At 47.6% G+C, this 27,899-nt stretch overlaps 1 protein-coding gene and 1 long non-coding RNA gene across 4 annotated transcripts in view; one reads left to right on the forward strand and one right to left on the reverse strand.

Moving 5' to 3' along the window:
• Positions 1-423: 423 nt before the first annotated feature.
• LOC127918812 (uncharacterized) lies at positions 424-3,206 on the reverse strand. Of its 3 annotated transcripts, none has more exons than XR_008100865.1 (2): positions 1,754-3,206; positions 424-1,641 (listed from the first exon to the last, which is right to left on the reverse strand). It is a non-coding gene; the product is annotated as an uncharacterized LOC127918812 (long non-coding RNA). The 3 variants fall into 3 exon arrangements; XR_008100864.1 differs by having other exon boundaries at positions 424-1,679; XR_008100863.1 differs by having other exon boundaries at positions 424-1,717.
• A 4,860-nt stretch (positions 3,207-8,066) lies between these two features.
• Positions 8,067-27,899, forward strand: part of ppfia1 (PTPRF interacting protein alpha 1) — a 97,182-nt gene continuing 77,349 nt past the window's right edge. The window contains exons 1-2 of the mRNA XM_052502042.1: positions 8,067-9,099; positions 17,339-17,596. Of these exons, the coding sequence (XP_052358002.1) occupies positions 17,339-17,596 (258 nt within the window). The 5' untranslated portion in view covers positions 8,067-9,099. The remainder of the gene's footprint in view (positions 9,100-17,338; positions 17,597-27,899) is intronic.

Here is a 27,899-nt window from a genome sequence, read left to right on the forward strand (position 1 = left end):
TTAGGAAATGTAGACCTATAGGCCTAATGCAAAGAAATGATTTATAGATGTTTTTTAAATGAGTGAATTCCTTGTTGTTTACACAATTCATCTTGAAGCTGCCATGTTTACTGGAATAAAACTCAACTCTAAATCAGTTGACGTCAGTGGATGTTTCTGAGGGGAGGACGGCTCATAATAATGGCTGGAACGGAGCGAATGGAATGGCATTAAACGCAAGGAAACCATGGAAACCACATGTTTGATGTATTTGACACCATTCCATCTTATTCCTCTCCAGACATTATCAATTACTTGTCCTCCCCAATTAAAGTGGCACCAACCGTCTGTGGTTGACACAGTTCAGTGTTGAATACAAGTGGGTCATTCTTGGACTGGGGTAATATTTCAGTCCCTTTGACTTTTTATATTATATTTCAAGTATTGGGTCACCGAAATGAAACGTTAACAGATTTTGTATAAACATTGAAATGTCCAGTATAATGAATTGAAATAAATATAGTATTAATTGAAACCTTATTATAAAAAACATCTTATTTTTTAACTGACACTAAGAATTGTGTCATGTCCCCCAGGCGTTTGACATAATTTTTACTTGGGAAATTAATATGAAAATGTGCACATAATTAATAACTTCTTCCATTAATGTAATCAGATGTGTGTTATTTTGTTGAGAATGTATTTTTATCAAATAAATACATGATTATTGATTAAAATGACACAAATTGCCCTCTGTCCCTCAGTCTATACTCAACCCCGTCACACCAACCAAACTCTGCTAATAGAAATGCTCAGTCCACCCTTTATGTGCCATCATTAACAGGAAGTGACATCATTTAACAATTTACATCTTCATGGTACAGAAACAGGCAAGTAATCACGTTGTTTTATATCTGTGTTTGGTTGTTTTTTAAAGTCAGGTGGGGATGGTCGAGCTGACCTACTCAACCCGGTCACATGAAATAAAGATGGAAAACTAGTACTTTTCAAAATGATACTTTAACCCATAAAAAATATACAATCTATTCATTTCATGCACACCATGTGGTCTCCTGTCCTTCACCACATGAGGAGCAGAGGCCATTTTGAGCCCCAAAAAATCAACCCCGTCACGCGACATCTGGAGAGGCAATGCCTTTGCACCTTTGAAAGGAAGCACACTAACCGGCACACCGATGCATTCCAGAGAAAGGTCAAGGCATTATTTTTAGGAGATGATGTGAGCCGGATCACAACTGGGAGGAAACAAACGATCACTGTGCAGGAAGTCAAGATGCAGAAAAGGTTCCTGGAGGACACCATGAAAAACCTGCACAGAAGATTTTTTTATCAGAGAACCCTGAGAATCTCTCTTATGCTCTGTTTTTGTCACCTGAGACCTTATTGCTGTTCACTCTTCCATGTCTGACTGAGACCTTATTGGGCTGTTCACTCTTCCATGTCTGACTGAGACCTTATTGGGCTGTTCACTCTTCCATGTCTGACTGAGACCTTATTGGGCTGTTCACTCTTCCATGTCTGACTGAGACCTTATTGCTGTTCACTCTTCCATGTCTGACTGAGACCTTATTGGGCTGTTCACTCTTCCATGTCTGACTGAGACCTTATTGGGCTGTTCACTCTTCCATGTCTGACTGAGACCTTATTGGGCTGTTCACTCTTCCATGTCTGACTGAGACCTTATTGGGCTGTTCACTCTTCCATGTCTGACTGAGACCTTTTTGCTGTTCACTCTTCCATGTCTGACTGAGACCTTATTGGGCTGTTCACTCTTCCATGTCTGACTGAGACCTTATTGCTGTTCACTCTTCCATGTCTGACTGAGACCTTATTGGGCTGTTCACTCTTCCATGTCTGACTGAGACCTTATTGCTGTTCACTCTTCCATGTCTGACTGAGACCTTATTGCTGTTCACTCTTCCATGTCTGACTGAGACCTTATTGCTGTTCACTCTTCCATGTCTGACTGAGACCTTATTGCTGTTCACTCTTCCATGTCTGACTGAGACCTTATTGCTGTTCACATGTTAAAATGCTGAATTGAAAGCTTGTTTTTATTGAAATGATGAACCTGCTGACACATAATGTGTCTTATCTCAGAGTTTCATAAAGCCACATTCAGAGATTTTACATTTTATATTCATAATAATTGAACAGGTTTTGAGGGAACACATGAGCATCAGGTAAATGTATATTTTTTACATTCAGACAACTTCCATATTGTCTGTGACGAGGTTGAAGATAAATGGCGCCCACATCAGACAGAAATGGACATTAATAAACAAGGGCTTTAATGCCTGAGGTGGGAGAATGGGTTTTCTTGAAGGTTTAATATCTACTTAATGTCGTGCGCTGTTCAGAAAATGCATTTATTTTAGTAAAAAAAAACATATGTATATATATCATTTTCAAATATTTCCGCAGCCTAAGAATGACCCAAGTACTGTAGTATAAGTATGTTGATTTACACTGCCCTCCTGTGGTCAAATATGAGTTAAATCCAGGATTATTATCACCCAGACTAACAGTATCTATTGTAGTATGTAGTATTAATTCAAGCATAATGGCATGTCTTGTCTAGTTTGCCATAGTTACAGTATATTTTTAACATACGTCGGAGATAAATGAAGTACTTCATAATGGGGCCAGTGATAATCCCCTCACTGACAGACCATCATCATCATCAGACATCCCTTGTTGCAACACAAATCTTTGCAGTTTTACCATCTCACCACCAGGGAGCGCTGCAGCACCTTCAACACCAGTACTTCCCGTTTTTCACAATTCCTGACATTTAATCCTTGTAAAAATTCCGTCATAGGTCAGTGAGGATCACCTTTTATTTTAAGAATGTGAAATGTCAGAATAATAGTAGAGAGAATGATTTATTTAAGCTTTTATGTATTTCATCACATTCCCAGTGGGTCAGAAGTTTACATACACTCAATTAGTAGTTGGTAGCATTGCCTTTAAAATTGTTTAACTTGGGTCAAATGTTTTGGGTAGCCTTCCACAAGCTTCCCACAACAAGTTGGAAGAATTTTGGCCCATTCCTCCTGACAGAGTTGCTGTAACTGAGTCAGGTTTGAAGGCCTCCTTTCTCGCACACGCTTTTTCAGTTCTGCACACAAATTTTCTACGGGATTGAGGTCAGGGCTTTGTGATGGCCACTCCAATACATTGACTTTGTTGTCCTTAAGCCATTTTGCCACAACTTTGGAAGTATGCTTGGGGTCATTGTCCATTTGAAGTCCCATTTGCGACCAAGCTTTAACTTCCTGACTGATGTCTTGAGATGTTGCTTCAATATTTCCACGTAATTTTCCTTCCTTCCTGACGCCATCTATTTTGTGAAGTGCACCAGTCCCTCCTGCAGCAAAGCACCCCGACAACATGATGCTGCCACACCCGTGCTTCACGGTTGGGATGGTGTTCTTCAGCTTGCAAGCCTCCCCCTTTTTCCTCCAAACATAACGATGGTTAATATAGCCATAACAGTTCTATTTTGTTTCATCAGACCAGAGGACATTTCTCCAAAATGTACGATCTTTGTCCCCATGTGCAGATGCAAACTGTAGTCTGGCATTTTTTATGGCAGTTTTGGAGCAGTGGCTTCTTCCTTGCTGAGCAGCCTTTCAGGTTATGTCGATATAGGACTCATTTTACTATGGATATAGATACTTTTGTACCCGTTTCCTACAGCATCTTCACAAGATCCTTTGCTGTTGTTCTGGGATTGATGTGCACTTTTCGCACAAAAGTACATTCATCTCTAGGAGACAGAACGCGTCTCCTTCCTGAGCGGTATGATGGCTGTGTGGTCCCATGGTGTATAGACTTGTGTACTATTGTTTGTGCAGATGAACGTGGTACCTTCAGGCATTTGGAAATTGCTCCAAAGGATGAACCAGACTTGTGGAGGTCTACAATTTCTGAGGTCTTGGCCTGATTTCTTTTGATTTTCCCAAGTCAAGCAAAGAGGCACTGAGTTAGAATGTAGGCCTTGAACTACATCCGCAGGTACACCTCCATTTGACTCAAATGATGTCAATTAGCCTATCAGAAGCTTCTAAAGCCATGACATCATTTTCTGGAATTTTCCAAGCTGTTTAATGGCACAATCAACTTAGTGTATTTAAACTTCAGACCCAATGGAATTGTGATACAGTGAAATAATCTGTCTGCAAACAATTGTTGGAAAAATGACTTGTGTCATGCACAAAGTAGATGTCCTAACAGACTTGCCAAAACTATAGTTTTGTTAACAAGAAATTTGTGGAGTGGTTGAAAAACGAGTTTTAATGACTCCAACCTAAGTGTATGTGTCACGCCCTGGCCATAGAGAGGTTTTTATTCTCTATTTTGGTTAGTTCAGGGTGTGACTAGGGTTGGCATTCTAGTTTCCTTATGTCTATGTTCGAGTGGTTCCCAATCATAGGCAACTGTCTATCGTTGTCTCTGATTGGGGATCATATACTGTATAAGTTGGCATTTTCCATTTGAGTTTTGTGGGATGTTGTTTTCTGTTTAGTGTCTGTACCTGACAGAACTGTTCGCGTTGTTATTTTTGTTTGAGTGGTTTTTAAAAATAATAAAAATCATGAACACTTTCCACGCTGCGCTTTGGTCCACTCCTTTCGAGCCGTGACCGTATGTAAACTTCCCACTTCAACTGTAGTTGGGCAGACATGCCATGATCATGGCACATTCCTGTAGGGTGTGTCAGCTGTCAGAGCTTGGGGAGGAAGTGGTGGTCATTGGTGGCCATCTATTTTTAAAGTGTTGAAACGGGCAGGAAGCGACAGGGTAAATCTCAGAGGTCAAGAGTTACGGAAACGCACGGCTGTCCTGTGATTCGCTGACTGGCAGACAGGGGTGGCAGACAGGGGTGGCAGACAGGGGTGGCAGACAGGGGTTGGGTGTAGGTCTATGTGAAACATGAGAGTGGAGACATGGGAGAGGGTAGAGGGAGAGATGGGTAGATGGATAGGGGGAGGGAGGAGGGCTAGGGGGTGATGGGGAGAGGAGGAGAGCGGGAGAGGGGAGATGGCTAGGGGGTGATGGGGAGAGGGGGAGAGATGGGTAGATGGATAGGGGGAGGGAGGAGGGCTAGGGGGTGATGGGGAGAGGAGGAGAGCGGGAGATGGGAGATGGCTAGGGGGTGATGGGGAGAGGGGGAGGGATTGATAAGACTGTAGTGACAGACTCCTCATTAGACCTGTCATTAGTGTGACCTTACAGGTAGAGTGCTGGGTACCTTCCTCAAGTTTCAAAGGGTCAGTTAACCGGTTACCTCATACACAACATAAATGGCCCATTCCCATTACAGTTCACAGGCAGGACAGTCTAGCACACAGTACACTGCATTATAGTTCAGACAGGACAGTCTAGCACACAGTGCACTGCATTATAGTTCACAGGCAGGACAGTCTAGCACACAGTACACTGCATTTTAGTTCACAGGCAGGACAGTCTAGCACACAGTACACTGCATTTTAGTTCACAGACAGGACAGTCTAGCACACAGTACACTGCATTTTAGTTCACAGACAGGACAGTCTAGCACACAGTAAACTGCATTTTAGTTTAGTTTAGTTTTATTTTGCATACATGACAACTGAAAGTTGAATTGTGAATATAAGTACAAACATAAAACATCAACAAATCAATAAAGTATGAAATGGAACAGGAAGCCTGATGGATGATCAGGGAAGCAGATCTGATGGATGATCAGGGAAGCAGATCTGATGGATGATCAGGGAAGCAGATCTGATGGATGATCAGGGAAGCAGAGCTGATGGATGATCAGGGAAGCAGATCTGATGGATGATCAGGGAAGCAGAGCTGATGGATGATCAGGGAAGCAGATCTGATGGATGATCAGGGAAGCAGATCTGATGGATGATCAGGGAAGCAGATCTGATGGATGATCAGGGAAGCAGATCTGATGGATGATCAGGGAAGCAGAGCTGATGGATGATCAGGGAAGCAGATCTGATGGATGATCAGGGAAGCAGATCTGATGGATGATCAGGGAAGCAGATCTGATGGATGATCAGGGAAGCAGATCTGATGGATGATCAGGGAAGCAGATCTGATGTCACTTTGCAGTTCCACCACACGCTGCTATGTCATAAGAGTGTGACTGTCTGTTTAGCAATTCCATCATGCCCCAATAACGCCATTATGAGAAGGGGTTGGGTCTCATTACTACTGCTGTAGTCTAACAGGACCATCCTACTGCTGTAGTCTAACAGAACCATCCTGTAGTCTAACAGAACCATCCTGTAGTCTAACAGGACCATCCTGTAGTCTAACAGAACCATCCTGTAGTCTAACAGAACCATCCTGTAGTCTAACAGGACCATCCTGTAGTCTAACAGAACCATCCTGTAGTCTAACAGACCATCCTGTAGTCTAACAGAACCATCCTGTAGTCTAACAGGACCATCCTGTAGTCTAACAGGACCATCCTGTAGTCTAACAGAACCATCCTGTAGTCTAACAGAACCATCCTGTAGTCTAACAGAACCATCCTGTAGTCTAACAGAACCATCCTGTAGTCTAACAGAAGCAGTCTAACAGGACCATCCTGTAGTCATAACACAGAACCATCCTGTAGTCTAACAGAACCATCCTGTAGTCTAACAGAACCATCCTGTAGTCTAACAGGACCATCCTGTTGTCTAACAGAACCATCCTGTTGTCTAACAGAACCATCCTGTAGTCTAACAGAACCATCCTGTAGTCTAACAGGACCATCCTGTTCCTGTAGTCTAACAGAACCATCCTGTAGTCTAACAGAACCATCCTGTAGTCTAACAGAACCATCCTGTAGTCTAACATAACCATCCTGTAGTCTAACAGAACCATCCTGTAGTCTAACAGAACCATCCTGTTGTCTAACAGAACCATCCTGTAGTCTAACAGGACCATCCTGTAGTCTAACAGGACCATCCTGTAGTCTAACAGAACCATCCTGTAGTCTAACAGAACCATCCTGTAGTCTAACAGAACCATCCTGTAGTCTAACAGAACCATCCTGTAGTCTAACAGGACCATCCTGTAGTCTAACAGAACCATCCTGTAGTCTAACAGGACCATCCTGTAGTCTAACAGAACCATCCTGTAGTCTAACAGGACCATCCTGTAGTCTAACAGAACCATCCTGTAGTCTAACAGAACCATCCTGTAGTCTAACAGAACCATCCTGTAGTCTAACAGAACCATCCTGTAGTCTAACAGAACCATCCTGTAGTCTAACAGAACCATCCTGTAGTCTAACAGGACCATCCTGTTGTCTAACAGAACCATCCTGTAGTCTAACAGAACCATCCTGTAGTCTAACAGGACCATCCTGAGGCTCCATAACTGATTTAAGCAAAACCCACCCTCACATTTTCTCTCTCTGGCTTTTCCCCCCTCTCTTTCTCCTTCACTCTGAAAAGCTGGAGAGGATGTTGGAGCTCAGGATGATTATGTTGACTGATTACTGCCAATATTGCAGGTCCCTGAAGCAAAACGTCTACTCACTTGATTGACTGGAAATTCCCAGAAGGTCTCTAAGATAAATTATTCAGGTCAGACCGGACGCTGAGGATGATAAACATTTGAAGTGTTCACTTTGAAATTGGCAATATCTGTCTCATAGTGTACATGGAGGACATACTTACTTTAATAAAGACACCCTGTGGAGTGTGTGTGTGTGTGTGTGTGTGTGTGTGTGTGTGTGTGTGTGTGTGTGTGTGTGTGTGTGTGTGTGTGTGTGTGTGTGTGTGTGTGTGTGTGTGTGTGTGTGTGTGTGTGTGTGTGTGTGTGTGTGTGTGTGTGCGTGTGTGATTTTTCAAAGATAACTAAATCTCTTCCATTACAAATGTTTAAAAAAAGATAATGTGACAAGAGGGAAAATGCTGCCATTATTCCACCACACATAGGCTAATGACAATGACCTAAAACACACTCAAAGATAATATACTGTAAATCTAACGTCAGACTGAATGAGCGGCAACCTTGGTCACCGACGGTAGCCTGCGACGTACCGACGTGCTTTCCACCGTCCCAACGTATTGACGCACAGGAGAGCAGGAAACGATAGACAACAAGAAGTGACTCCTGAGCCGACCGGGAGAGGGACGGCTCCTGTCGAGCTGGACTACCAAAGAAAACTGGATTAAAAGCTTGCATTCGGACGGAAACCTGGTTTATTTGATACGTCGGTAACCCATGGACAAATTGGCCGTGGATACATATTTATCGAGTGCGTTTCGAGCTCAATCCAAGGAGTTTAAAGTTTCCGCGATCTCCTCTCTTGGATCTCACAGTTTTCTTTTTGCCAGGCTGTGATGTGGTGACGCGGCTCGTCGACGGGAAGCTAAGCTAACGTTAGCTGGCAAAATACACCAGAGAAAATGTGTTTTTAGATATTTTAGTTTTCTGACTTCGTCTTCATTTTTTTTTTTTCATTTGACCCTTGAAGTTGGATTATAAACACTTTTTTATATATATATATGCTTTGCCTGGTATTGTCTTGGACAGTAACATTACACTTTTTAGTTTGCAGTCCAATGAGCTATCGTAACCGGCTGTAGCTCTGGACATTTGGTTGCTAACGGTAGCTAGCTATCTAGCTTACATCTGTTTCCACTTTTGTTCCTTGTAAGGAGTGTTGCCTAACTACATTTTTTTTTATTTTCTTCCCTTGAACAAAGTATAGAAAATGTTAGGATGAGTTAATAATTGTGTGTGTCTGTATATTATATGTGCAAACACTAATAATCAGTTTGACTCACTTTTTATCTTTGTGCAATGCAGAAGTCACTAGCGTTTAGTGAAATAGCTGGAGTTGTTGTCCTCTGATGTGGGTCTGGCGGTGCGGCCTTTTGGAGTTATCTTTTTTTGGTTCGCCGTCGGGGACCTTTTCAGTCTGGATGGTTTTCAACATTTCATTGGATTTAATGTTTTGAATGGCTTGGATTATTCATACAATTGTACCGTTGTAATTAGTTGAACGAACCGGCTAGAAGTTTTAAGTTGAAGAAAGCTCGGCAACATAAATAGAAAAGTGGACATCCACAAAGGAATTTCGCCTACTCTGCAAAGGTAACGTTAGCTAATCATTGATCTATTTGCATTAATGTATAATCTTTTTATTGTACCAGCTTTACTAACTTTCTACCAGGCATATGTCATGTTATATGTCCATTTGGTTCACAGCTCTAGAAAGGAGTGCATCTGGTAGTCACTTAATTAACTTATTTTACTTAAATACCTCGAAAACCTTTAAGATAACTGCCAATTGATTGATCTAGTTAACTACGTGTCCGTACTCAGATTGTATGCCTCCTGCCTTGAGTTTGAAAGAGTTAGGACTGTTCTACACTAGACCTACAGTACCAACACAGCTAGTTTGTTTATCAAAAACAGTCACATTCCAGACCGAAAGTATTCGCGTTACGCTTTCCCCGTGACCTTGCTGCTATGGTTTACACATTAATGTTACCGGACTTTGACCCTCTTGTCTCTCTCTTCGGACTTCAGCCTACTTGTAAGCAGCCTTGTTTACGCTGGTGTGTTAGCAGCCCGTCCAGTACGAACGCGGTGTACGTTTTGTTCAATGGATGTGCATAGAGACTTCAGCCTTATGTAACGCTACTTGGTGATGTAGGTGTACTCCTCCCAACTCACTGCATTGAGATGTCTACAACTGAACTGCCATACTTTGAAGTCTACTGACATGATGGACTTGTTGTTGTTTTGTACATTGAGGTAGTTACACTACAGAGTAATGTTACCATCTGTCATTCCGTCTCGTGCTCTTCAGTAGGGCTCCTCCCCCTCAAACTCCATTGTTTTGTTGGTTTGACCTTGTTACTGGAGAGCTGCTGTCCATTTTGCCTACGTGAAAATTAGGTTACATTTGACAGCAGCCAATCAGAATATTTCTCACCTAGATATGTGGGGGATTTGGATGGTTTTGGCTCAGTGACGGGCCTGCTTTGTAAACAAGCTCCTAAGGTACAGTGTCACTGCTCCAGTCCCTGAACTGAACACAGTGGCTTCTGAAAGCAAGTGCCTTTGGCGTTGAAGGCCGTGGAAGAAGAAGAAAGGAATGCCCTAAGTCCTCCCCGGCCACCCAGTAAAAAATGCACTTCGTTCCAATTCATTAGCTGCATTTCCGTTTGTTTAAAAAAAAATGTAGCTCACATGATTCTGGGCTTTCCCGCCTGGAGGCCCGTCTTCAGGGCCTAATCGCCAGTGTTGAGCCCCCTGTTGTGGAGCCAGTGGATGGAGTCAACCACTCAGTCAGGCCTGCATCCCCAACATCTTATGCCTGCCCATTTACAATGGAAAACCATATTACTGTACACACACACATCCAGAGTGATTGTGAGTGTAGGCTAGGTCTACATGTGTTTGTGTACATTGGGTTTCTTAGTGTCTGGTCAATGGAAGGGCTGAGTAGTGGTCTGGCTTCATCATCTGATGCACCACAGGCTTTGGTGCAAACCTCAAGCACAAATCTCCAGTTAGGAATTGGCCCTTGGAAAGCATAAAGGACCCCCTCCTTATAACATGTTGTAGCAGCGTATACAGACTCTCTGTGGACCAGGGTCATGATGAAGTCTCAGTATACTGACTCTCTGTGGACCAGGGTCATGATGAAGAACCCATTACTCAGTATACTGACTCTCTGTGGACCAGGGTCATGATGAAGAACCCATTACTCAGTATACTGACTCTCTGTGGACCAGGGTCATGATGAAGAACCCATTACTCAGTATACTGACTCTCTGTGGACCAGGGTCATGATGAAGAACCCATTACTCAGTCTACTGACTCTCTGTGGACCAGGGTCATGATGAAGAACCCATTACTCAGTCTACTGACTCTCTGTGGACCAGGGTCATGATGAAGAACCCATTACTCAGTCTACTGACTCTCTGTGGACCAGGGTCATGATGAAGAACCCATTACTCAGTATACTGACTCTCTGTGGACCAGGGTCATGATGAAGTCATTACTCAGTATACTGATTCTCTGTGGACCAGGGTCATGATGAAGTCATTAATCAGTCTACTGACTCTCTGCAGACCAGGGTCATGATGAAGAACCCATTACTCAGTCTACTGACTCTCTGCAGACCAGGGTCATGATGAAGTCATTAATCAGTCTACTCACTCTCTGCAGACCAGGGTCATGATGAAGAAGCCATTACTCAGTATACTGACTCTCTGCAGACCAGGGTCATGATGAAGAACCCATTACTCAGTCTACTGACTCTCTGTGGACCAGGGTCATGATGAAGAACCCATTACTCAGTCTACTGACTCTCTGTGGACCAGGGTCATGATGAAGAAGCCATTACTCAGTCTACTGACTCTCTGTGGACCAGGGTCATGATGAAGAACCCATTACTCAGTCTACTGACTCTCTGCAGACCAGGGTCATGATGAAGAACCCATTACTCAGTCTACTGACTCTCTGTGGACCAGGGTCAGTATACTGACTCTGTGGACCAGGGTCATGATGACGAACCCATTACTCAGTCTACTGACTCTCTGTGGACCAGGGTCATGATGAAGAAGGCATTACTCAGTCTACTGACTCTCTGCAGACCAGGGTCATGATGAAGAACCCATTACTCAGTATACTGACTCTCTGCAGACCAGGGTCATGATGAAGAACCCATTACTCAGTATACTGATTCTCTATGGACCAGGGTCATGATGAAGAACCCATTACTCAGTCTACTGACTCTCTGCAGACCAGGGTCAGTATACTGACTCTCTGCAGACCAATGATGAAGAATCCATTACTCAGTCTACTGACTCTCTGCAGACCAGAGTCATGATGAAGAATCCATTACTCAGTCTACTGACTCTCTGCAGACCAGGGTCATGATGAAGAAAGCATTACTCAGTATACTGATTCTCTATGGACCAGGGTCATGATGAAGAAATCATTACTCAGTCTACAGTCTCTCTGTGGACCAGGGTCATGATGAAGAACCCATTACTCAGTCTACTGACTCTCTGTGGACCAGGGTCATGATGAAGAACGCATTACTCAGTCTACTGACTCTCTGTGGACCAGGGTCATGATGAAGAACGCATTACTCAGTCTACTGACTCTCTGTGGACCAGGGTCATGATGAAGAACCCATTACTCAGTCTACTGACTCTCTGTGGACCAGGGTCATGATGAAGAACCCATTACTCAGTCTACTGACTCTCTGTGGACCAGGGTCATGATGAAGAAATCATTACTCAGTATACTGACTCTCTGTGGACCAGGGTCATGATGAAGAAGTCATTACTCAGTATACTGATTCTCTGTGGACCAGGGTCATGATGAAGAAATCATTACTCAGTATACTGATTCTCTGTGGACCAGGGTCATGATGAAGAAGTCATTACTCAGTATACTGACTCTGTGGACCAGGGTCATGATGAAGAACCCATTACTCAGTATACTGACTCTCTGTGGACCAGGGTCATGATGAAGTCTCAGTATACTGACTCTGTGGACCAGGGTCATGATGAAGAAGCCATTACTCAGTATACTGACTCTCTGCAGACCAGGGTCATGATGAAGAACCCATTACTCAGTCTACTGACTCTCTGCAGACCAGGGTCATGATGAAGAACCCATTACTCAGTCTACTGACTCTCTGTGGACCAGGGTCAGTATACTGATTCTCTGTGGACCAGGGTCATGATGAAGAACCCATTACTCAGTATACTGACTCTCTGTGGACCAGGGACATTATGAAGAACCCATTACTCAGTCTCCTGACTCTCTGTGGACCAGGGTCAGTATACTGACTCTGTGGACCAGGGTCATGATGAAGAACCCATTACTCAGTCTACTGACTCTCTGTGGACCAGGGTCAGTATACTGACTCTCTGCAGACCAGAGTCATCATGAAGAATCCATTAATCAGTCTACTGACTCTCTGCAGACCAGGGTCATGATGAAGAACCCATTACTCAGTCTACTGACTCTCTGCAGACCAGGGTCATGATGAAGTCATTACTCAGTATACTGATTCTCTGTGGACCAGGGTCATGATGAAGAAGTCATTACTCAGTATACTGATTCTCTGCAGACCAGGGTCATGATGAAGAAATCATTACTCAGTATACTGATTCTCTGCAGACCAGGGTCATGATGAAGAAATCATTACTCAGTATACTGATTCTCTGTGGACCAGGGTCATGATGAAGAAATCATTACTCAGTATACTGATTCTCTGTGGACCAGGGTCATGATGAAGAAATCATTACTCAGTATACTGATTCTCTGTGGACCAGGGTCATGATGAAGAAATCATTACTCAGTATACTGATTCTCTGTGGACCAGGGTCATGATGAAGAAGCCACTATTCTTTACTTTACTGACTTTTTTGTCGCCATGGGGACATTTTGTTGCAGTGTCAAGTACATGTTTAAAATGGTGTTTAAATAGCAAAACAAATTGACAGTACAACTTTCATAACAGTTACATACCAATAAGAAGAGACAAGCCTGCTGGTCTTACTGGGTCAATAGGAACATTAGCCTGCTGGTCTTACTGGGTCAATAGGAACATTAGCCTGCTGGTCTTACTGGGTCAATAGGAACATTAGCCTGCTGGTCTTACTGGGTCAATAGGAACATTAGCCTGCTGGTCTTACTGGGTCAATAGGAACATTAGCCTGCTGGCCTTTCTGGGTCAATAGGAACATTAGCCTGCTGGCCTTTCTAGGTCAATAGGAACATTAGCCTGCTGGCCTTTCTGGGTCAATAGGAACATTAGCCTGCTGGTCTTACTGGGTCAATAGGAACATTAGCCTGCTGGTCTTACTGGGTCAATAGGAACATTAGCCTGCTGGTCTTACTGGGTCAATAGGAACATTAGCCTGCTGGCCTTTCTGGGTCAATAGGAACATTAGCCTGCTGGCCTTTCTGGGTCAATAGGAACATTAGCCTGCTGGTCTTACTGGGTCAATAGGAACATTAGCCTGCTGGTCTTACTGGGTCAATAGGAACATTAGCCTGCTGGTCTTACTGGGTCAATGGGAACATTAGCCTGCTGGTCTTACTGGGTCAATAGGAACATTAGCTTGTTGGTCTTACTGGGTCAATAGGAACATTAGCCTGCTGGTCTTTCTGGGTCAATAGGAACATTAGCCCGATCTATTTAGGAGGGGATATCACACCTGGCACAAATGATTGTCTAGTTGTGTTTTTCTTGTTTCGGGGTGCCCTATACCTGCGCCTAGAGGGGAGTAGTTCAAAGTCCAGGTACAGGGGGTGGCTTGGGTCTAAAATGATTTTGTGAGCCTTGCAGGGGGCCCTGATCTTAAAGATCTCTCTGTTTGACTCCAAGTACCTTGCTTGCTGTGATGATAATCCTTCTCGGCATATCTGTCTGGCTGACGGTGGCATTGCCAAACCAACAAACAATACAAACAGTTAAAATACTCTCACTGAAAGATTTGTAAAACAGAGTCAGTATAGTACAATTAACATGAAAAGATCCCAGCTTTTTGAGAAAAGTCCGTCTCTGTTGACTCTTTCTTTTGTAGATCAGGTCTGTACATTTACTCCACTGAAGCTTCTTGTCCAAGAGGACACCCAGGTATGTGTATTCCTCTACAATCTCTATGTTCTGACCTCTGATAGATGTTGCAGAGGTAGGTGGTGTTCTCTTCCTGAAGTCTATGCACATCTCTTTGGTCTTGTTGGTCTGGAGGACCAAGTGTGATTGGTCATACCACTCTTCAGTCATTTAGGACGTTCCTCATCATCATGCAACAGGCTGATCAAGGCAGTGTCATCAGCGAACTTAACGAGGTGTCTATGAGGATGGGAACTAATACAACTATTAGTGTATGAGATGTATACTGACTCTCTGCAGACCAGGGTCATACTGATATACACTGCTCAAAAAAATAAAGGGAACACTTAAACAACACAATGTAACTCCAAGTCAATCACACTTCTGTGAAATCAAACTGTCCACTTAGGAAGCAACACTGATTGACAATAAATTTCACATGCTGTTGTGCAAATGGAATAGACAACATGGGGAAATTATAGGCAATTAGCAAGACACCCACAATAAAGGAGTGGTCCTGCAGGTGGGGACCACAGACCACTTCTCAGTTCCTATGCTTCCTGGCTGACGTTTTGGTCACTTTTGAATGCTGGCGGTGCTTTCACTCTAGTGGTAGCATGAGATGGAGTCTACAACCCACACAAGTGGCTCAGGTAGTGCAGCTCATCCAGGATGGAACATCAATGTGAGCTGTGGCAAGAAGGTTTGCTGTGTCTGTCAGCGTAGTGTCCAGAGCATGGAGGCGCTACCAGGAGACAGGCCAGTACATCAGGAGATGTGGAGGAGGCCGTAGGAGGGCAACAACCCAGCAGCAGGATCGCTACCTCCGCCTTTGTGCAAAGAGGAGCACTGCCAGAGCCCTGCAAAATGACCACCAGCAGGCCACAAATGTGCATGTGTCTGCTCAAACGGTCAGAAACAGACTCCATGAGGGTGGTATGAGGGCCCGACGTCCACAGGTGGGGGTTGTGCTTACAGCCCAACACCGTGCAGGACGTTTGCCGTTTGCCAGAGAACACCAAGATTGGCAAATTCGCCACTGGTGCCCTGTGCTCTTCACAGATGAAAGCAGGTTCACACTGAGCACGTGACAGACGTGACAGTCTGGAGACGCCGTGGAGAACGTTCTGCTGCCTGCAACATACTCCAGCATGACCGGTTTGGCGGTGGGTCAGTCATGGTGTGGCATTTCTTTGGGGGGCCGCACAGCCCTCCATGTGCTCACCAGAGGTAGCCTGACTGCCATTAGGTACCGAGATGAGATCCTCAGACCTCTTGTGAGACCATATGCTGGTGCGGTTGGCCCTGGGTTCCTCCTTATTATATTAATGGAGTTGTGCTTAACAAACAGGTTGCTGAAAAGCCCATTATTATATTAATGGAGTTGTGCTCAACAAACAGGTTGCAGAAGAGAGTACTTTGACTGGGTTCTCCTCTTGTTTAATACAGTGGTTTACAGCAGACCTAAACCAAGTAGTTTTGGTTTACTAAATCATACATCAGCAACATTGCAGTAACTAGTTGGTGCAATATATATGACCTGATTGTGTGTGGAGGCCTTCCCCACTGTGTTCTGTCTTCTCACTGCAAATGAATGTTCTCTCCATGCGTGCCTGCCACTACCCTTCAGACAACAGCTTGGCTTGAGGTGCTGATTTATTCAATGCAGATGGGGCGATAGTGAGAGTACTGTTGTCACATTGCGCCAGATCTTTATCTTGTTCGCTAGCCGGGGGGGCTTCTGTTGATGGCCTGGGTGTTTCTGTTGATGGGCCGGGCTGGGTGTTTCTGTTGATGGGCCGGGCTGGGTGTTTCTGTTGATGGGCCGGGCTGGGTGTTTCTGTTGATGGGCTGGGTGTTTCTGTTGATGGGCCGGCCTGGGTGTTTCTGTTGATGGGCCGGCCTGGGTGTTTCTGTTGATGGGCCGGCCTGGGTGTTTCTGTTGATGGGCCTGGCCTGGGCGTTTCTGTTGATGGGCTGGGCTGGGCGTTTCTGTTGATGGGCTGGGCGTTTCTGTTGATGGGCCTGGGCTGGGCGTTTCTGTTGATGGCCCAGGGGTTTCTGTTGATGGGCTGTGTACGTGTGTATTTTGAGTGTGTTAGAGACAAACTTCATAGAATATCTGCAAGCACTCTGTCACACAGAACATCAGATGGCACCACACAGAAATGTCAGCACTTGTAACGTGTCTGGCGGCCCAGTGTCTGGCGGCCCAGTGTCTGGCGGCCCAGTGTCTGGCGGCCCAGTGTCTGGCGGCCCAGTGTCTGGCGGCCCAGTGTCTGGCGGCCCAGTGTCTGGCGGCCCAGTGTCTGGCGGCCCAGTGTCTGGCGGCCCAGTGTCTGGCGGCCCAGTGTCTCGCGGCCCAGTGTCTTGCGGCCCATCGTGGCAGTGCTGGCAGGATGTTGTGTCCAGCCCACCCAGGCTATCTTTCTGTGCTCTCGGTTGTGAATGAACTTAATGATTTCCTCAGAGTCAAACATGAAGAAAATACAATGTTGTATGTTCATGATCACCTTGCGGTTTCATGTTTCCCTGTTCGTAACGGTTTTCCACGGAGAGCGCCGCTTAGTGAAGTTGTCATTGATCCTGATATGTGTGATAAGTCATTCAACTCTGATGTAAAGATCAAGATGCTGTTGAGCTCCGAGGCGTTGTCCTTGTATGTGTTGGCGACTTCTTTCTCTGACATTTTCTCCGTCTCCCTTTTCTCTCTCCACCCCTCTCCTCCTATCCTAGATGATGTGCGAGGTGATGCCCACCATCAGCGAGTCGGAGGGGCCTTCGGGTGGCCGGCGGGGGTCTGGCTCGCCTCTGCATTCGGACTCGGAGGGGCACTTTGAATCTCTGATGGTTTCCATGCTGGAAGAACGCGACCGGCTACTGGACACGCTGAGGGAGACCCAGGAGAACCTAGGCCTGACCCAGGGCAAGCTGCACGAGGTCAGCCACGAGAGGGACTCGCTGCAAAGGCAGCTTAACACCGCCCTGCCCCAGGTAAGAGACTTGAAGCTGGTGCTGCTTGTTCGTTCTGCTGGTGCTGCTGGTGAAGATAGTGAGGCTGCTGGTGTACATAGTGAGGCTGCTGATGCTACTGTACAGGACACATGGGTTAGGTTTACACTGCTCTGTGTTTTTATTTGTTATTTTTGATATATGGTGAAATCACATAAGGCCTGTTTCAAACTGGGTGGTCCTAGCCCTGAATGCTGATTGGCTGACAGCTGTGGTAAATCAGACCGTATGCCACGGGTATGACACCATTTCTCTTTACTGTTCTAATTAAGTTGGTAAGCAGTTTCTAATTCAAAGGTTTGTGATATATGGCCAATATACCCCCTGCACCCTGACCTTATTGCTTAAATATACCATTTAATTCTAGACTACTGGGGTAGAGAGAGAGAGAGTAGAGTTTGTTCCCACAAGCGGAGAGGGAACCTGATGTATAATTCCACACTAGCTGCATTTTGTTGTGTGTGTTTAGCTACGGGACGAAAGGCCCTAATGTAGCCTCTTCCCTCAGCAGATGGCCTTAGTGATTGAGACTCCACAGGGAGTCTGGTTAAGGGGGGGTGGGGGTGGTGGTAAGCCCCCCATTACTGTAGTCCCTCAACCAGCCAGTGTAAAACGCCTGAGTTTTAACCTTCTGTTGTCATTCTGGACGCTCTCCAAGGTTACACAAAGCACTTGTCCGTCCGTCAGATGAACTGCCGTTGCTGTGTCACGCGGTGCTAGAATATGTATGATGGGCTTGATCCTCCTCTACCCCCTGTAACGGCCACTGCTGACCTCACGGACACACACACACACACACACACACACACACACACACACACACACACACACACACACACACACACACACACTGCTAGGCCTGTCTGACTGGTCCAATAAAACGAGTGCTGGAGAGGTTTCTGGTGAGATGAGACTCATGTAATGGCATTGAGACTCATGTAATGGCATTGAGACTCATGTAATGGCATTGAGACTCATGTAATGGCATTGAGACTCATGTAATGGCATTGAGACTCATGTAATGGCATTGAGACTCATGTAATGAGGCGGCAGGGTAGCCTAGTGGTTAGAGCGTTGGACTAGTAACCGGAAGGTTGCAAGTTCAAATCCCCGAGCTGACAAGGTTACAAATCTGTTGTTCTGCCCCTGAACAGGCAGTTAACCCACTGTTCCTAGGCCGTCATTGAAAATCAGAATTTGTTCTTAACTGACTTGCCTAGTTAGATAAAGGTAAATAAAATTGTGTTCCTACAGGAAGTAGTCCTATGGACTGTGACATGCCGCGGTGTGGCTTTATGTAATTCTAAAGTGTTCATGTCAATTACGTATCTGAACTGGGTAGGTCATGGGCAGGAAGCACCTCAACCAGAGAAGATCTCCGTCTTGTATACTCTGAGGTAAATTCAGGAACGTCTGTGGTTTGGCTAGACATTTTGTCTAATGAAATTCCTTCCCTGAAGTGACCTTTGTTCTGGCTTTGGTTGTGGACTTTGGTTGGTCTTTATTCAGACTGACCGTGTCCTCAGCTGTTGGTTAGTATTAGTTAGTTTGTTTGTAGCACGAGGTGGTAGTCTTGCATTTCTCTTTCTACTGTAATGAAGAAAAGGTTCTCTCTCTCTCTCGATTAAGCCTTGAACCCGTCTGGTCGGTCTGTCTCTCTGTATGTGTGTATGATGGAGGCTCGGATTTCAGTCCCTCTCACAAGGCACATCCTCATGGTTTTACGTTGTGAACCAGGCCCTGAGGAGATTGGGTGGTTTTACGTTGTGAACCAGGCCCTGGGGAGATTGGGTGGTTTTACGTTGTGAACCAGGCCCTGGGGAGATTGGGTGGTTTTACGTTGTGAACCAGGCCCTGGGGGGATTGGGTGGTTTTACGTTGTGAACCAGGCCCTAGGGGGATTGGGTGGTTTTACGTTGTGAACCAGGCCCTGGGGAGATTGGGTGGTTTTACGTTGTGAACCAGGCCCTGGGGGGATTGGGTGGTTTTACGTTGTGAACCAGGCCCTGGGGGGATTGGGTGGTTTTACGTTGTGAACCAGGCCCTGGGGGGATTGGGTGGTTTTACGTTGTGAACCAGGCCCTGGGGGGATTGGGTGGTTTTACGTTGTGAACCAGGCCCTGGGGGGATTGGGTGGTTTTACGTTGTGAACCAGGCCCTGGGGGGGATTGGGTGGTTTTACGTTGTGAACCAGGCCCTGGGGGGATTGGGTGGTTTTACGTTGTGAACCAGGCCCTGGGGGGATTGGGTGGTTTTACGTTGTGAACCAGGCCCTGGGGGGATTGGGTGGTTTTACGTTGTGAACCAGGCCCTGGGGGGATTGGGTGGTTTTATGTTGTGAACCAGGCCCTGGGGAGATTGGGTGGTTTTATGTTGTGAACCAGGCCCTGGGGGGATTGGGCGGTTTTACGCTGTGAACCCCTGGGGGGGATTGGGCGGTTTTACGTTGTGAACCAGGCCCTGGGGGGATTGGGCGGTTTTACGTTGTGAACCAGGCCCTGGGGGGATTGGGCGGTTTTACGTTGTGAACCAGGCCCTGGGGGGATTGGGCGGTTTTACGTTGTGAACCAGGCCCTGAGGGGATTGGGCAGTTTTACGTTGTGAACCAGGCCCTGGGGGGGGATTGGGCGGTTTTACGTTGTGAACCAGGCCCTGAGGGGATTGGGCGGTTTTACGTTGTGAACCAGGCCCTGAGGGGATTGGGCGGTTTTACGTTGTGAACCAGGCCCTGGGCAGGGATTGGGTGTCCTCTGTTAATAATGCACAAGGACCTGGAGTTCAATTAAACCAGCCTTTTCTGGGCTCGCCAGACGATGGCCGACACTAATACAAAAAAGCACATCAGATACTTAAGAGTTTAATTAAATTAAACTCTATCACACTAGTGTTATCCAGAGGAGGGAAAGAGTTAGTTGTAATTCTCCATAGCTGGACAATAGGATGAGAATCCCATAAAAAGCTGTTGGTTTCCTGTACCCTGCCCAGTTTGATACCTTGTTCCTCATTCCGTTTAGCCTGTTTTCTTTGGAGCGGTCGCTGACCTCACACGGCGTAACACTGTCCTTGGGAACACACACCTCGCTTTCCTGTTAACCCTTCTCACATCTGGTGCACCAGAGGAGGAAGACAGAGTGTTTTAACCATTTTGTTCGGGGCAGAAATGGACTTGATGCCTTGAGTGGTCGTCAGAATGCAGAACTCTGAAGAGAAGCAGTTCTATTGCTGATGGAAATTAATTCCTAGACTTGTTCTTCACTTTTTTTCTGCTCTAGAAATGGAATCCATCTTTCAACTTTATTGGGTTCTGCACTGCTACCACTCACCAGTTAACTTCCAGCCCCGGCTGTAGCTCCGGGACCTCACCCTGCCGCTCGGGACGTGTCTGTCACCCTGCCGCTCGGGACGTGTCTGTCACCCTGCCGCTCGGGACGTGTCTGTCACCCTGCCGCTCGGGACGTGTCTGTCACCCTGCCGCTCGGGACGTGTCTGTCACCCTGCCGCTCGGGACGTGTCTGTCACCCTGCCGCTCGGGACGTGTCTGTCACCCTGCCGCTCGGGACGTGTCTGTCACCCTGCCGCTCGGGACGTGTCTGTCACCCTGCCGCTCGGGACGTGTCTGTCACCCTGCCGCTCGGGACGTGTCTGTCACCCTGCCGCTCGGGACGTGTCTGTCACCCTGCCGCTCGGGACGTGTCTGTCACCCTGCCGCTCGGGACCGTGTGGAGCTACGGGTACCCTGCTAACATGCTACGATGCCAGGGCTAATTAAACTCTGTCTGTGGGGGTGCCCCCAGTACACAGAGCTGTGAACAGGAACCATGGAGGTGAACTCTTTATCAGTGTGTGTGAGCCCAGGAAGAGAGAGGAACCAGTCTGTCATTCTGCTAGGTGATGGTGTCTACAGTACACCACGTCAGGATGTGTGAGCCCAGGAAGAGAGAGGAACCAGTCTGTCATTCTGCTAGGTGATGGTGTCTACAGTACACCACGTCAGGATGTGTGAGCCCAGGAAGAGAGAGGAACCAGTCTGTCATTCTGCTAGGTGATGGTGTCTACAGTACACCACGTCAGGATGTGTGAGCCCAGAAGAGAGAGGAACCAGTCTGTCATTCTGCTAGGTGATGGTGTCTACAGTACACCACGTCAGGATGTGTGAGCCCAGAAGAGAGAGGAACCAGTCTGTCATTCTGCTAGGTGATGGTGTCTACAGTACACCACGTCAGGATGTGTGAGCCCAGGAAGAGAGAGGAACCAGTCTGTCATTCTGCTAGGTGATGGTGTCTACAGTACACCACGTCAGGATGTGTGAGCCCAGGAAGAGAGAGGAACCAGTCTGTCATTCTGCTAGGTGATGGTGTCTACAGTACACCACGTCAGGATGTGTGAGCCCAGAAGAGAGAGGAACCAGTCTGTCATTCTGCTAGGTGATGGTGTCTACAGTACACCACGTCAGGATGTGTGAGCCCAGAAGAGAGAGGAACCAGTCTGTCATTCTGCTAGGTGATGGTGTCTACAGTACACCACGTCAGGATGTGTGAGCCCAGAAGAGAGAGGAACCAGTCTGTCATTCTGCTAGGTGATGGTGTCTACAGTACACCACGTCAGGACAGGTCTGCTCTTGTCAATCCCCCACTATAGGAGCCCTGTGGTAATACCTCAGACATGTTATTACATAGTAAAGGTTGTGGAATGTGAAAGACTGGTGGGAGGGCTTGGTACTAGGCTGTTGAATGGGGGGTCTGGCTGTTGGGGGAGACACCTAGCTATTGGAGGGGGGCTGTTTTGTTTGGCTGGACTCAGTGGCTGCATACCTGACTTATAAAGCTGGAACAGGAAAGGGGTGCCTCTGACGTGACTGATTGGTCTCCTTGTCCCTCAGATTGACATTGCCGGGGTACTAGCCTAGCTAATTCACGGTAACCTGGGGTAACAGGACAAACATGCACTAATTACAGGTGCCTCCAATGCACTGTGTAGAGAGACACTGGTTATGGAGCCAGACTGTAAGAGGGGGACCTATAGCAATAATATGTGTTGCCCCCCCCTCCCTCCTGCCATGTCATCCCATTGCTTTTATTTGTCACCATTACACACCATGTCCCTCTCCTTCTCTCTGTCCCTCTCTCTCTATCCCTCTCTCTCTGTCCCTCTCTCCTTTCTCTCTGTCCTTTCTCTGTCTCTCTGTCTTTGTCTCTCTCTCTTCCTCTTAATTCAATTTCAATGTTTCAATTCCTCTCTCTGTCTGGTCTTGGGAAGCACTGGGTAGGTGGGGAGTGGCTTTACCTGAAAGTTATCAGCCTGCTTGCTAATAAGGCCACACCTCTCCCTCACGCCTCCTGCTTTCCCCTCCCCCAGAGAGTTGCCCCTCTAGTGGAATGTACCAACATTCCAGGGCAGCGTGCTCATACATCCACAGCCCCTCAACCCTCAGTCGGTAGTGAACTTCACTGTCAACCCTGTCAGTTAGTAGTAAACTGTACTGCCATGGTTGTCGGGACGGTTCACTGCCGACTGCCGGGACGGTTCACTGCCGACTGCCGGGACGGTTCACTGCCGACTGCCGGGACGGTTCACTGCCGGGACGGTTCACTGCCGACTGCCGGGACGGTTCACTGCCGGGACGGTTCACTGCCGGGACGGTTCACTGCCGACTGCCGGGACGGTTCACTGCCGACTGCCGGGACGGTTCACTGCCGGGACGGTTCACTGCCGGGACGGTTCACTGCCGACTGCCGGGACGGTTCACTGCCGGGACGGTTGACTGCCGGGACGGTTCACTGCCGGGACGGTTCACTGCCGGGACGGTTCACTGCCGACTGCCGGGACGGTTCACTGCCGGGACGGTTCACTGCCGGGACGGTTTGCCGCTGACTGACGGGGTTGAGAGGACAGTTCACTACTGACGTTGACGGTACAGTTGATTCTCAACTGCCATTCTTTTCCCCCTAATTGACCAGGATGGCCCATTCATTCACAAGAGCACACACACTAATTTGCACGACCACACACACACACACTCATTCACACGACCACACACACACACACTCATTCACACGACCACACACACACACACACTCATTCACACGACCACACACACACACTCATTCACACACACACACACTCATTCACACACACACACACTCATTCACACGACCACACACACACACTCATTCACACGACCAGCGCCATGAATATATTTCTGATCCCTTCTGTTTTAGACTGTTGACACGGGGGTGGTGTTGTGTTCAGCCCCAGCAGGTCTAATCTAATGTTATGCCCCTTATGGGGGAATTGGGCTAATTGTGTCGTTGAGGTCAGTGCCGTCTGAAGCACAGTGTGGTTTTGTTCAAGTGGGGGACTGTTTTTCTCTGAGCTCTCTCACGCTCTGTCTCTCTCTCTCTGTGTCTCTCTGTCTCTCTCTCTCTGTGTGTGTGTGTGGTGAATTAAATCTGTTCTTCAGGCCTGGTGGTGTTTCTATGGCTCTACACAAGGGAGGAGGTGATGGAAGTTTAAAGGGAGAAGGGGGGAGTATGGTTAACGAAAAGCGGTGCTCTGCTGGATGGTGTACCACCACTCTAGGAGGGGGTGGATGGAGGAGGGAGGGATGGAGGGAGGGAGGGGAGAGGAGTAGGAGGGAGGGAGGGGGGGGAGGAGTAGAAGGGAAGGGGGGGGGAGTGAAAATGGTGAGAGAGAGAGGGTAACAGACAGACAAGATGGAGAGAGAGAGACAGACCAGATGAAGAGCGTGGGGTCTGAGTGACATTTCGGCACAGTGGCTGCTTGGTGTGGGTGGGGAAAGCAGGAGCCTCTTCACGTGATAAGGCCAGAGAGGGAGAATGAGAGAGGCTGGCAGGGAGAGCTTACTGGTCTTGTGATGGGGGCCAGTAGAGGACTGTAGTAATGCTCTTATTATAAGATGGAGATTTAGTAAAGTCTCATATACCCATACTAACAGAGAGCAGTGAGGTGTTTCATAGCTCTGACTCTTCCCTCCTCTCTCTTCCCTCCTCTCTCTTCCCTCCTCTCTCTTCCCTCCTCTCTCTTCCCTCCTCTCTCTTCCCTCCCCTCTCTTCCCTCCTCTCTTGCTCACTGTGTCCTTTACCGTTTTAAACTCTTCCTTCCTCCTCGTTTCTCACTCTTTCCCCTCCCTCTTTCCCCCTCTTTCCCTTTCCCCCCTACTCTTTCCCTCCCCTACTCTTTCCCTCCCCTACTCTTTCCCCTCCCTCTTTCCCCTCCCCTACTCTTTCCCCCCCTCTTTCCCTCCCCTACTCTTTCCCCTCTTTTCCCTCCCCCTCTTTCCCTCCCCTCCCTTTCCCTCCCTCTTTCCCTCCCCCCTACTCTTTCCCTCCTCCCTCTTTCCCTCCCCTACTCTTTTGCCTCCCTCTTTCCCTCCCCTACTCTTTTGCCTCCCTCTTTCCCTCCCCTACTCTTTTGCCTCCCTCTTTCCCTCCCCTACTCTTTTGCCTCCCTCTTTCCCTCCCCTACTCTTTCCCCTCCCTCTTTCCCTCCCCTACTCTTTCCCCTCCCCTACTCTTTCCCTCCCCTACTCTTTTGCCTCCTCTTCCCCTCCCCTCTCTTTTCGCCTCCCTCTTTCCCTCCCCTACTCTTTTGCCTCCCTCTTTCCCTCCCCTACTCTTTTGCCTCCTCCTTTCCCTCCCCTACTCTTTCCCCTCCCTCTTTCCCTCCCCTACTCTTTCCCCTCCCTCTTTCCCCTCCCCTACTCTTTCCCCTCCCTCTTTCCCTCCCCTACTCTTTCCCTCCCTCTTTCCCTCCCCTACTCTTTTGCCTCCTCCTTTCCCTCCCCTACTCTTTTGCCTCCTCTTCCCCTCCCCTACTCTTTTGCCTCACTCAACTCCAAATGTGATTTGTTTCCGTGGCGTCTTGGTTTAGAGGGCTTCTATAAAATATCTGTTTTTCTCCTCGTGTGCCTCTGCCTATTTTATTTGATTCCCACATTCACTCTCTCTCTCTCTCTCTCTCCTTTCCTCTCTTCAAAGTCCTTTTAGAGTTATGTTCCTTGTTTTAGCATCTTGTTTTAGCATATTATGTAGTTTCTGAAGGGGGAGGGAGGGGGAGAGGGAGGGAGGAAGGAAGGGAGGGAGGGAGGGAAAGAACGAACTGTATTCTATTGATTGTGGTGAATAAATCCAGCCTCCCTCTGTATTCCATGGAAAATGTGACGAGGGAAAGTTTTTTTTTTTTGTGTTTTTTTTTCATTCACTGGTGTAAGTATGGAGTTGGTGGAGCAGAGCCAGGGGATCATTCCTCCTTCTATCCATTGAGGGGAACCTGAGAGGGGCAGAGAAACACAGAGAGAGGGAGGGGGGAGTACAGTAACCCCCACAAAACAATCTACCTAAAGTTCCAGACGTGAGGTTTTTTTTTTGTATATGGTTGTGTAGTCTAAGTTTTGGACATCTGTGACAGGAAGGTTGCATTTCTCTGCATGGACTTTGAGACCCAGGTCCTGGTACTGGTTCCCACACAAGTCCCCTCCCACTCTGGATTTGGCCACTCGTGGTCCGGTCTGGCAGGTTGGGTCAGGTCCCCTTTAGGACCCTCTGACTCTCTAAGACTGGCATGTTTACTCCTGACTCAGTCCACAGGCTCTCTGTCAACGTTGCACATTACTGCAATGCACTGTTTTCTGCCTGCTGCCATGAAGCACCTCTATAACACAGACCTATGAGGCAGCAGTATTCTTCTTGATGCAGCCCTCCCTGCCCTAACCCAGATTAAGGATTTGGGGGCTCTGCTAATCTCTGATATCAGAGGGGCTCTGATCAGTGGAAATTAGTGGGGTCTTGCCCTCCAGATAAATAATCCATGGTTTGGAACTGGAGTAGGGCAAGGAGTAGTATGGGGGTTCAGGAATGGATTGAACCCAGTAGAGGAATGAGATCCCTCCTCTGAACCGTGGCTCTCTGGGGGCTGAACCCTGGCTCTCTGGGGGCTGAACCCTGGCTCTCTGGGGGCTGAACCCTGGCTCTCTGGGGGCTGAACCCTGGCTCTCTGGGGGCTGAACCCTGGCTCTCTGGGGGCTGAACCCTGGCTCTCTGGGGGCTGAACCCTGGCTCTCTGGGGGCTGAACCCTGGCTCTCTGGGGGCTGAACCTTGGCTCTCTGGGGGCTGAACCCTGGCTCTCTGGGGGCTGAACCCTGGCTCTCTGGGGGCTGAACCCTGGCTCTCTGGGGGCTGAACCCTGGCTCTCTGGGGGCTGAACCCTGGCTCTCTGGGGCTGAACCCTGGCTCTCTGGGGGCTGAACCCTGGCTCTCTGGGGGCTGAACCCTGGCTCTCTGGGGGCTGAAATGACAGGCTTCTCTGAATTACGCCCCATCTCTGTTTGCACTTTGTTTCATTCCACTAATTAAGTGTGTGTGTGTGTGTGTGTGTGTGTGAGAGACACTGTGTTGGCTGATGTAAAGCTCCTTAACCTGAGAGTGGCTTACCACAGTACAGGGTGTTGTGGCCTCATAAGGCCTTGTAGCAGTGGAGCCATCTAACCCAGACATCACTGAAGCTATACTACTTAAAGGGCCAGACCACTGGTTCTCTAACCTCTCCTCGGGGGACCCACCCCTCCATGTAATGTCTGGGGGTCCCGAGGAGAGGTTAGAACCACTGATCTAGATAGCAGAGTAGAGAGTCTTGTCAGACCAGTGTTGCTGCAGTCTCTTACCAGATGTAACAGCAGAGTAGAGTCTGTTATACCAGTGTTGCTGCAGTCTCTTAGCAGATGTAACAGCAGAGTAAATAACAGTTTCAGGAGATGCCATGGGCCAGGCTCCAGCTCAACACACTGATCAGCCAAGGTCCTTTCTGTCTTTACAGTGTGTAGTGCTCAAGTTCCCTGGTGTGCCCCGAGCCGGACGCCCGTTGTCTGGGGTACTTAGGCTTTTGCCCCACAGATGCCTGGAGTTGTGTGGTTCAGGGCAAAACGTCTCTGTGGCTTCAGATTGCAGAGTGCTGTTGGGAGCCTGGTATCAACACCATTGGCATTTACATTGTATTCTACATGTGAACTTGTTTTTCAGTTCCCTGCCATCCTACGTGCTTATTAAAGACATGCTGACTAAGTGTTTGACACATCCAGCCCACAGCGAGAAGTTAAAAAACAATGTGTCGTTCATACATACAGATTGACTGTTTTTACCACCAAATCCCTCCCTCTGGAAGCCGTGTCATTTCCCCCTGTATCTCCCACCATGTGGGCCGGCCCCCTATCAATTGGGAGTTCCACCAATGTGACTCACCGTCTGTATCATGAACCCTCGATAGAGGGCT

This window comes from Oncorhynchus keta, unplaced genomic scaffold, assembly GCF_023373465.1.
Source record: "Oncorhynchus keta strain PuntledgeMale-10-30-2019 unplaced genomic scaffold, Oket_V2 Un_contig_1495_pilon_pilon, whole genome shotgun sequence".
NCBI lineage: Eukaryota > Metazoa > Chordata > Actinopteri > Salmoniformes > Salmonidae > Oncorhynchus > Oncorhynchus keta.